This window comes from Nerophis lumbriciformis, linkage group LG15 (assembly GCF_033978685.3).
Source record: "Nerophis lumbriciformis linkage group LG15, RoL_Nlum_v2.1, whole genome shotgun sequence".
Lineage (NCBI taxonomy): Eukaryota > Metazoa > Chordata > Actinopteri > Syngnathiformes > Syngnathidae > Nerophis > Nerophis lumbriciformis.
This window is the reverse complement of record NC_084562.2, coordinates 45,911,857-45,924,066: the sequence shown is the minus strand read 5'-3', so window position 1 is coordinate 45,924,066 and position 12,210 is coordinate 45,911,857. Positions and strand designations below refer to the sequence as shown.

Here is a 12,210-nt window from a genome sequence, read left to right as displayed (position 1 = left end):
GCAGCAACACAAACACAGCCGGTGTTTCATTGTTTACATTCCCGAAAGATGACAGTCAAGCTTTACCATTGGCCTGTGGAGAACTGGGAAACAGAGACTCTTACCAGGAGGACTTTGAGTTGGATGCGCAGACGCGGTACCGTGAGTACGCATGCAGCTGCGGCTTCCAAACATTTGATCGCTTGCCCGTACGTGCGTGCCGCTATGTGCATTTCACGTACGTAACTTTGGGGAAATATATGTGCTGTATGAACTTTGGTGAGGTGAACGGTACTTTGGGCTGTGGGATTGAGTGTGTTGTGCAGGTGTTTGAGTTGTATTGGTGGGTTATATGGACGGGAGGGTGGAGGTGTTTGTTATGCAGGATTAATTTGTGGCATATTAAATATAAGCCTGGTTGTGTTGTGGCTAATAGAGTATATATATGTCTTGTGTTTATTTACTGTTTTAGTCATTCCCTGCTGAATATCAGGTCCCACCCGCCTCTCACAGCATCTTCCCTATCTGAATCGCTCCCACTGCCCTCTAGTCCTTCACTCTCACTTTCCTCATCCACGAATCTTTCATCCTCGCTCAAATTAATGGGGAAATCGTCGCTTTCTCGGTCCGAATCGCTCTCGCTGCTGGTGGCCATGATTGTAAACAATGTGCAGATGTGAGGAGCTCCACAACCGGTGACGTCACGCGCATATCGTCTGCTTCTTCCGGTACAGGCAAGGCTTTTTTATCAGCGACCAAAAGTTGCGAACTTTATCGTCGATGTTCTCTACTAAATCCTTTCAGCAAAAATATGGCAATATCGCGAAATGATCAAGTATGACACATAGAATGGACCTGCTATCCCCGTTTAAATAAGAAAATCGCATTTCAGTAGGCCTTTAAGTATTACATGTTTTTATGAATGTGCTTGTTACTACATTACATATATACATATGTGTATATTAAATGTTGATGCAGGGTTTTGGAATAGAGCAAATCCCATAGCCTCTGTTGTTAGCTGACTATTGCTATCGTTTATTTACGAGTTAGAATGCATTAAAAAAGAAAAGCATATGTGTGCTTGTCTCACATGAGGATTGTAAATGATAGGCAAAACTCCAAAAAAAGTGTGTTTTTCCTTTAACAGTAAAAGCTTTTAAGTGACAAAAATCAGCAACAATAGAGGAATAATTACAGTAAATATGCCTAATGGGTAAAACAATTATATATATATATATATTTTGGAGATCTTATCAAAAATGTTAAATACAACCTTTACATTGATAGTGACAAATATATCAACTGGATTTTTGTAAGTGCTAAGCCGTTGACAGTTTGACCAAGGTGTGAAACAGGGGAATCAATGCATTAACACAGTTAACACACACAGTTACTAATGCAGACATTCACCTATCAAACCAGTGGAGAAACACGTTGTGCACACAGCCCTCCGATTCCACTCAAGTCAGGATTTATCACGCCCTTGTAGCTTTTAGCACATGGGCCCAGTAAGCAGCCCACAACACCATGAAATTCTTTTGATCAGCAGATGTGTAAATGGATACAGAGTCAAAACACAGAGGGCAGGTGCGAGGAAGAACAACGAAGAGAAACTCACCGTCCATATATTCTGTGCATATGGATATCCGGTTCTCCACAAAAAAAGCACTGAAGAAAGTGATGATGTAGGGTGAGTCACACTGCAAAAAGCATAAACGACAATTAATACCTACAGAACAAGATGGAAGGAATCTATCTAAGAGTGAGGATCTTCTTAATTTCTACATAGACATTTTAGGAAAATACAAAGTTAAACCAAATGGTTCAACTGTCCTATAATATGTGAACAAATATATCAGCTATTTGCAGTTCCTCATATAAAACAAGAAAGGAAAGGTAAGTATCATATGTGGTTTGAGCTGATAAAATAATATATTCACAAAATAAAATGTTATGGTATGGAAAAAACCTGATGTGATTATCCATATTCTCCCCTCTGTCAATAACTTGTGTCTGAATAACAAATCAAAACATGTGGAACATTGGATGTCAAAAGTGTCCAACGAGTTTGACACACTTAAAAGGGTACAGACAGATCGATACTTTATTAGTCCTGTGAGAAATATTACAGAACATAAAGGAAGATGTGCCTTCAGGGGATGCCATTAAAGGAGCAGTTTGCAGCGGGTTCAAGTCTGACTTTTTTTTAAACCAGGCTGACATATTTTACCAAAAGTGGTTTCAGGGAACATATTTAATAAATAAATGTCTATATTTATCACAATTGTAAAATTAACTTTGTAAAAACTGAATGAATTATGTGACTGGCGCTAATGACATCAATTACGGGTGTCTCGTGCAAATGTGCATGCTTGTCGCGCATGCACACGCATTAAGAGATCTTGGAGAATGAAAAATTAACAATCGATGCTATGGTTGCTTTGTTGCTGTTGAACCGATGAGAGAAACCATACGCGTTTCCAAACATTGCTTTTGTTGCATCACTATATCTTTAGGGCTACAACAATTAATCCATTATATCAAATAATTATATTTGGAAAAAAGTGTCCATTTATGTTTTGTTGCTTTGATTAATCATTGAAGAGCGTAACTAATATAAATATATAAAATCTGGACCGCATGAAATGCATGTAACTTTAAATTCGCGACAGAGCGCACATGAGAGCAATGATGTGCGGCAAGTTTTTATTTTTATTTTTTATTAATGCACACATGTTAAAAGTGCAATTTTAATATTGATGGCCTGCATTTATTGGAAAAAAACAATTAAGGGTATGGCACTATTTTCTAAGGGTGCTAAAAAAAATTCACATTAGGGTTGTCCTGATACCCACATTTTGGTACTGGTACCAAAATGTATTTCGATACTTTTCTAAATAAAGTGTGCCACAAAAAACAGCATTATAGGCTTTATTTTAACAAAAAAATATTACAGTACAACTTGTATTTTAGTAGTTAGTAAGCAAACAAAGGCTCCTATTTTGTCTGTATGCAGTAACATATTGTGTCATTTCCTATTCTATTATTTTGTCAACATTTTGAGGGACAATCTGTAGAAAATCGATTAATATATTACTTATTATATATAATTTACTGTTAATATCTGGTTATTTTCTGTTTTAACATGTTCCATTTACACTTCTGTTAAAATGTAATACATTAAATACATATTCTTCTGTTGTTTGGATGCTTTACATTAGTTTTGGATGATACCACAAATTTGGGTATATACACTATATTGCCAAAAGTATTTGGCCACCTGCCTTGATTCACATATGAACTTGAAGTGCCACCCCATTCCTAACCCATAGGGTTCAATATGATGTCGATTCACCTTTTGCAGCTATTACAGCTTCAACTCTTCTGGGAAGGCTGTCCACAAGGTTGCGGAGTGTGTTTATTGGAATTTTCGACCATTCTTCCAAAAGCGCATTGGTGAGGTCGCACACTGATGTTGGTCGAGAAGGCCTGGCTCTCAGTCTCCGTTCTAATTCATATCAAAAGTGTTCTATCGGGTTCAGGTCAGGACTCTGTGCAGGCCAGTCAAGTTCATCCACACCAGACTCTGTCATCCATGTCTTTATGGACCTTGCTTTTTGCACTGGTGCACAGTCATGTTGGAAGAGGAAGGGGCCCGCTCCAAACTGTTTCCACAAGGTTGGGAGCATGTAATTGTCCAAAATGTTTTGGTATCCTGGAACATTCAAAGTTCCTTTCACTGGAACTAAGGGGCCAAGCCCAACTCCTGAAAAACCACTCCACACCATAATTCCTCCTCCACCAAATTTCACACTCGGCACAATGCAAATGTATCGTTCTCCTGGAAACCTCCAAACCCAGACTCATCCATCAGATTGCCAGATGGAAAGGCGTGATTCATCACTTCAGAGAACGCATCTCCACAGCTCTAGAGTCCAGTGGTGACGTGCTTTACACCACTGCATCCGACGCTTTGCATTGGACTTGGTGATGTAAGGCTTAGTTCCAGCTGTTTGGCCATTGAAACCCATTCCATGAAGCTCTCTGCGTACTGTACGTGGGCTGATTGGAAGGTCACATGAAGTTTGGAGCTCTGTAGCAACTGACTGGGCAGAAAGTGGTCGACCTCTTTGCACTATGCGCTTCAGCATCTGCTGACCCCTCTCTGTCAGTTTACGTGGCCTAAGTGCTTGATTTTATACACCTGTTGCCGGGCCAAGTCATTAGGACACCTGATTCTGATCATTTGGATGGGTGGCCAAATTCTTTTGGCAATATCATGTATCATACCAGGGTGTACCCCGCATTCTGCCCGATTGTAGAGATAAGCTCCAGCGCACCCTGCGACCCCGAAGGGAATAAGCGGTAGAAAATGGATTGATGGATATTTAAAGTCCTCATGTGTCCAGGTACGTGTTTCTTGAGTTTATAAACATAATATAAATGTAAAGAAAAGGAAAAAAGATTTTGTGACAGTAAAAATATTGATGTAATCATCGTAGTATCGACTGCATACGCTCTTGTACTTGGTATCATTACAGTGGATGTCAGGTGTAGATCCACCCATGGCATTTGTTTACATTGAGGAGAGCCAGCTTGTTCTTAGCGGTGAGCTATTGTATCCTACTACAGTGTGTAGTGAAGCATGTTTATCTATTTCTCGTCCTGCAGTGATGATACTTGTAAGAAACTTACTTTATTTGTCGCCATGGAGGCGAGGATTGGTGATTCAGCTTAAATACTGCCGACTGCGGAGGGTCGTTAGCTGCTAGCTACGCCATGTTTTAAAGCACCTCTCGCTGAGCGGCGTTTCAGTGTTGTAGTTGTACCTTTATTGTTAGTTTTTAAGCCTAAATGTATCCATTCTCCCTTTCTGTCAACACACCGTGTCTGCTTGTAAGTACTTTGTGCGTGTGACTTGCCAAACATACTCTTCTGCTCGTTAAACCAACAATCTCACAATGTGATGACGGCGCGCCGTCATGCCCGGAAAAAAAACAAGAAACTGGTATTTTTCAGAATCAATATAGTACCGTTTTTAGTTCATTGGTACCGCGGTTCTTTATGAGTACCGGTATACCGTACAACTCAAACTCACATCCAATTTGCGATTTTTTTTTTCCTGATTCTAAAACGATTCATAATTAATAAAAAAAAAAAAAAAAAAAAAAAAAAAAAAAATCAGAATTTAATCGTGAGATGCCTAAAGATTTCCACCTCTACTATAGTCCCTAAAATACGCATTGAGGCTAGGAAGTGCGTTTATTCGATTCCTCGATTAATCGAACAAACTAATTGATAGATTACTCGATTACTAAAATAATTGATGGCTGCAGCTCTAGTGCGTGTGTATCAGTAGTGCATATCTTCTATGGTCAAACCAGGAAGAGGGCGGGAGCTCGCTCAAACAGAAGCGCCCTCTAGACAGTCCCCTCTCCGCTGAAAAACGGCACCCTTAAATCTTGCTTTGTACATTCTACATCTACGTACATTTTACATACAACTCATCAAATAAAAACTGACCTTGTAGAGAATTTCTAACTCTGACATGATCTGCTTCTGTAGCTCCACAGTAATGTCAAGAGGAATTACCTGTTAAAACAAATCAAAGCAGAAGACACCATCATTAGGAAACATTAAAATTAAGACAATGTAATATGTACAACAGTAAATGCAAATACCTGAGTTATATCATCAATATAGTGTAAATGTTTATAAATAAATACAGCATTACAATTGAGTACATACTAATATTAGACTGCAGTTTTTTACCTTTGTTAAATCAAATGCCAGTCATCAGTTGAAAGGAAGCACCTGGTCCCACATGCTGCAGTTGATGAAGCAGGGGACCTTCTATCTTCCCAAGAACCAGCATCCTTTGCAGTGTAAATTTGATTTCCGTCTATTTCTTTTGTCAGACTCACAAAATTGGGGGTAAAAACAGCTCAGTTGTGTAAAACACAAGTATCACTGTGGAGGACGCAAGTTCTTAGGAGAATGTTTTCAGGTCGCTCTAATTTTGTTGTCGCACAGGTCTACCTAAAGTTATAGTGACTGTCTGATAGTTTTTCCAAAACATACATCATCATCATTAAGCTAAAAAATAGACTGACATTTGCATGAACTCATCAGGCCAATTTAACTGTAGAAGGAATATTTGTTATTGATCACCCTCAAGAACATTTTTCAATAGCATGAAAGATCAGTCATAGCAGATGTCTCACCTTGACAGCTAAAACCCTCTTGCCAAGTAGATGATATGCTCTAGATAGACAAAAAGAATACAACGTGAAACTGCATTCTTCTTCAAAAAGGGCTCTCAGTATATTTCTAAACCCAAAATGATAGGACAAAGCAGTGAAAGCAAGGTTTAACAATGCAAAACTTAAGGCAAAATGTGTAATTTAGTGTGAAAACATTTTTTTCCCCTGTAAAACTTGGTCATGGGTCAGTCGGCTGCAACCTACAGAAGGTCCCAAGTTTTGAGTTGCAAGAGAAGCAGCAAACAAACAGGCCCCATTGTGATCTATATGTCAAACTCCTTAATGGCAGACTGCAGCTTTAGTTACATTGCTTAGAGCTTAGTTTACCAGTCACATTACCTCATGACCTCTCAGCGCACAATCTTTAATAATTAATATGCACTAACAGCTGCCCGGTGATGGGGATGACGTGGGTCCTGGCATCACATGGTTTGGTAGCCAGGTATCACGATCATACCTGGCTACACCACCTATCAATGAGTGTGAAACAGAATGTGCCTGGTGCAATGTGTGATTACACTTGACACAGACTGGAGTATCACATTGCCTCTTGGCGAGACACCTCGAAACTAAGGCAGCCCTTTAAACACCAACGCAAATGCAACATTAGTTATTAACCAACAGTGTTATGAATACATCTACGTGGGCTTATTTTACGTATACCTTTTTGTGTAATTGTAAACAAAAAAATTATATCACTTTGATTGTCTGACTGATTTCAATAGTGTTTATTGCTTCGTTTAATTCTTATGGTTATGTCATTTAAAGCAAAAAAGCATGCGTCAAATATGAAAATTATGTGTTTGAAGTCAACGATAAGATAAATAAACCTTGAATAGCCATAGCTTTAAATTTTAAACTATGACCTCTAACTTGACTTTTATACAATCATTATAATGGATAGTTATTTATTGTTTCCAGAAGAATAAATTCGATCTGTGTCATGTTCTCCCCGAAAGAGCACTTTTCACAAAAGACTCGTGGCCCTGTTTTCCTGTGGATGTCTCAGTATTCTTCTAAACTACAATCAATATCAGCTAAGCATGACTGCTGCCTCGTAATTAAACCGACGATGTTAATTGAGGCGAGATCGCAGGGGTAGAAATGTTAATGCTGAATGAGCAGGTTGTGGAAGCCTAAAAAGCTATCAAACAAACTACCTGGAGTCCTCCCATTATTCTAGCCTGAGTACCCAGCCTGTGGCGGAATGCACCAAAACAGAAGCTATGTGTGTATATTCTGTTACAGATCTGCTTAAAATGCCTTTTGAATATTGTTTGGTATAGCGAGTACTGTTGAGCGATTACACTTTTTATCAGATTAATAAAACTTTAGAATTTTGATTATTCACAGGTGCTACAAAACTGTTGCCTAACTTATCTGTGGTACTTTTGTTGACAACATTTCCACAGTTATACTCTGCCAGCGTTGTTTTTTGACCACTCCTTGTTGTCGAAGTTGGCGTTCTTGCTAGCGGCTGCCTAATTAAAGTGCTTTGCTTTTATATGCAATTTTAAAATTGCTGTACTTCAATGGTAAGATAATTTATCGCAGCAATATATTCAAATTACCTTTGTTTTATCTTACGTCTCATCGAGGTATACTTTGAAGTTAAATTTTCCACCGAACAGCTAGTCATAGTCTCCTCACTCATCTTTGCACTGGCGTATGCATTGACCTGATCACTGATCATATAACAACCTATGTCACCTTTTAAGTAACCATTAGCACATGGACATGTGCTATCAAAATAAATTGTGTGATGAACCTTATATTGAATATTGTACATGAATAACGCGATCATTTTTGTGATTAATCACATGCATTAACATGTTAACAGCCCTAGTATACACATTAACTAACACAAGAAAGTACATCCCTTACATTTCATCAACTATTTTTCTTAAATCTTCACTAGAGATGGGTGCCAAAACTGTTTTATAATAGCACCAGTGCCGATGTAAATGACAGTAACCAGACCAAAAAAAGTAGCTATCGGTGCCTTTTTTCGGTGCAAAATAAATGAGTACTTGGCAGAGATATTGTGCAAGTAACGTCTTATAAGTAATGTAGTGTCTCGACAGAAGCACAGAGTCTGAAACTCTTTTTATACTTTATTTCCTACCTTAACACATCAACAACAACCCTCATAACACTGCAAGTGCTGCCGTGCTAGACAGAAACCAAAACAACCACACAGCACTTTCTCATTATGTACCAATGACAGTTATCGCGAGCAAGGTGCATTCAAAAATCCCTGAAATAGAGCATCAACTAACAACGCAAGCAAGTAATTTTTTTTAACATTCTCTATTTTCTGTATTGCTGCTGGTTAAGTTTGCTGCAACAATCATAATTCTTTGTTGTGGATTTTGTTTCTTATATTTTTTGCTTATTTATTTAATATTTAATTAAATAGTTTAAGTATTTAAATCACTCGTCTGTTCACACTGAATTTTACAAAATTCAATAAGAATAAAAAGGCATTGTTTTTTCTTTAACAAAAATGTGAATGTTCTTCATGTTTTAAGCACTGGTTTCTTGCATGGTTTAAAGCACCGGCACAGTTATAAAAGGTACCGATTCAGTACTAGTATCGATTAAAATGTAAACAATAACCATCCCTAATCTTCACAAAGGACAATACGAACTTAAAATAGTCAGCATACTGCTTTGGAATAAGTGTAGATTATAAAAAATAACAGCAGTTATTATAAGTTGTACAATGACTACTCTAAAGTATATCCAACTATCATGTCTATAGCACAGTTTTGAAAAAATAAAATAAAATGGTTTTTGAAATTAAAAGTGTTTTTTACTCACTTTTGTAAGATATTGCACACTTATTTTTCATGTTTTTAGCTCCAGGTAGATTTAATATACATATTGCGACGGCTATAAAATAGTTTAGTTTTGAAAGTTGACTTACTTAAAAATACATTGTGACGACTATTGAGGTGTAAGGCACAATAGTACTATTTAATTGACATTGAATTAGTCACATTGCTTAGCATAACCATTGAACTATTGAACTTTAAAGTGAACTGTGTTTTTGAAGACACAATCAAGACATACAGTATGTCCATAATCTTAACATTAAGCTTGATGGAAAGTACTTAAAAAAATATGGTTATGAATATAAAGTACAAATTGCTATGTTTCAAACTGTTATAGGGGATGCTATAAAGATAAATATATGATGCGGCTTGGTTAAAGAAAACTGTCCTTGACCAGCTCAGGGCTGAACATTCTTATATGAATTACAGTGACGGACTCGTGACAGCGGGAGAGCTAGGGACAAGGTTACATAGCCACCCCCTGTCATTTCCCCCTGATCTGACCCCAGTAAATGTGCCCCATTGCCTAGATCTTATTTACACTCTAGCTCCTCTGTAATAAAAGCTCCATCATGCAGTATTCATAGGCCCTCTCGCTATCTCTCTCAAGTTGGGGCTATATGTTAGGATGTCTGGCCTTTTGGATCAGGGCTAATGCGCTACTTTTACACTGCCACATGGCTGGCGCGCCCCTCGTTCTCACAATGTGTCAGCGATAGCACAAAATTCGAAAAACAAACAGGGAGACTTTATAAAGAATATTACTATTAGCAAAAAACAACTGTACCTGTTACATTAAAGTATGTCATGTTTACAATTGCATAATGCAACATGTCTGAAAGGAAAGAAGCAGAGTTTATTTATTCCCACTTCTCTGTGGCTCAGCGGTTACTGAAAGTGTGTTCACTTCTTATGTTTAAAATGTGCAGCATTATTTAGTTGCCATTTTCTAACAGAAAAAGAAAGGGTATTGAATTCTTAACAGTAAGGTTAATACACAGTTTGTATGGATAACTTGTTCAATGATAAAATGATAAGTTAACAAATAGAGTTAATATTATATTGAAACAAATTTACAGCCATTTATTTCAGAACCAGGGGTATCCATATCATAATAAAAACAACACAACAACCTCAACAACATTAAAACAAATAAAAGCGATACAAGCAGCAGAATCAAACAAAAATACTAAAATACTGACAGTAACATTTTATAATAATAAATAAGCGCAGGATATTAAATAATAATAAAAAAATTAAGAATAGAAAATAAGTCCAGTTAAAAAAAATATGAGACCTTATGAAATAATAATGCAAAATGATGAAGTCATGATAAATTGATCAGACATTGTGGTTTTCAGCATTCAGCTTCCTCCATGTACCTTGTAATCAATCACCATATTCTGGTACAGTTAATAAGGCAGTAACAATAGATTTTTAATAATGGGGAAAACATTATTATTGCATGTTTTGAGAACTACAGTATGCAAATTGGTAGAAGTTGTTCAGATTTGCAGGCAACAATAATTTTAAAGGACTTTACTTGCCACCTGAGGATTTAAAATCATGCTATTGTTAATACCAAGATGATGAAGTTATCTCATATTATGATGCAGTTTCTAATAACATTACTATGAAATATTGTACATTTATGATCAATAACAGTATTTTGGGGCATTGTTCATGAGGCGAGTTTCCTTTTGATGTTTGAGGCTACCGTATTTTTCGGACTATAAGGCACACTTAAAATCCTTTAATTTTCTCAAAACTTGACGGTGCGCCTTATAACCCGGTGCGCCTAATGTACGGAATCATTTTGGTTGTGCTTACCTACATCAAAGCTATTTTATTTGGTACATGGTGAAATGATAAGTGTGACCAGTAGATGGCAGTCACACATAAGAGATAGGTGTAGACTGCAATATGATGGCAGTCACACATAAGAGATACCTGTAGACTGCAATATGACTCAAGTAAACACCACCAACATTTTATATGTTCCATTGAAAATATAGAACATTACACAAGTCGCTCAAAAATCGATCAAAATGTTTTAGTACGACTTTGGTAAGCTATGAAGACCGCACCGCTTGAAGAATTGTACTGTGCTTCAACATACGAGTATTATTATGGTGTGTGTATATAAGGTAAAACATTATCTGGCGTCTTGTTTCGCAATATTATGCAAAAGCAACTTTGCTTACCTTCTGGTACCTGCTGATCTGTATTTGGGATCTCCATAAGTCCTGAAAATTTGTGCGAGTCCGCCTTTGTAGTCCGTTGCCGACGCCATTGTCGAAAAGCTTCTTCTTTTTCTCTATCTTCTTGTTATGGGACATTATCCTATGCTGTTGCCATGTCTAATTTAAAGTAGCGTAAAGTTCTTACTTATATCTGACAGAAAACTCGCCATGAAAGCGCTAAAACATACCGGTGTACTGAGTTTACATTATTCACCCAAGGAACTTTAGTTATTAGACAGTTCCGGTCAGACGGTTTTTCACGGGACACATTGTTATTGCACGCTACACCGGTACAACAAAGATGACGGAGAAAAAACGCTGCCGAAGGTGAGCCATGTAAATAAGACCACCCACAAAACGGTGCATACTGAAGCGACTGTCAGAAAGCGGCTTGAAGATGATCTGTAAACATAATCTATGCAACATTTTGACCAAAGAACCACCATTACATGTTATGTAGACCACAAGGAAGTGTTTTACATTTAGAAAAAAAAAAAAATTATATGACCCCTTTAATGCGCCCAATAATCCGGTGCGTCTTTTGTATGAAAATACACTTGACTGGACCCGCTCATCGGCAGTGCGCCTTATGGTCCGGAAAATACAGTAATCTAAATATAATTTCAGAGACAATCTAAAGTATTGACAAGGACTAGTTTTATTTTGTTTCGAACTTCTTGTGTGTCTTAACTTTCTATATTTTTTAAATAATTCATTATAATGTTTCGTATTATTTTGTGTATCATGCTGCTCTGCTTGAGTATCTCCTTAGTTCAATAAAGACTCTTTTTGACTGCACTTACCATGATGTCACTGCATCCTGGGGTCACGCCACATGCTCAAAGAGCGCATCGTTACACATTCAAATCATTAAGACACAAGGTAAAC

General features: G+C 37.4%; 1 protein-coding gene across 2 annotated transcripts in view; it reads right to left on the bottom strand.

Annotated features, from left to right (window-relative positions):
• Positions 1–12,210, bottom strand: part of LOC133616150 (dual specificity mitogen-activated protein kinase kinase 5-like) — a 119,694-nt gene that overhangs the window by 66,434 nt on the left and 41,050 nt on the right. For both annotated transcript variants that reach the window (XM_061975277.1, XM_072914856.1), the window contains 3 exons: positions 6,204–6,243; positions 5,503–5,571; positions 1,598–1,679 (listed from right to left, as the gene is read on the bottom strand). In XM_061975277.1, coding sequence (XP_061831261.1) covers positions 1,598–1,679; positions 5,503–5,571; positions 6,204–6,243 — 191 coding nt within the window. The remainder of the gene's footprint in view (positions 1–1,597; positions 1,680–5,502; positions 5,572–6,203; positions 6,244–12,210) is intronic.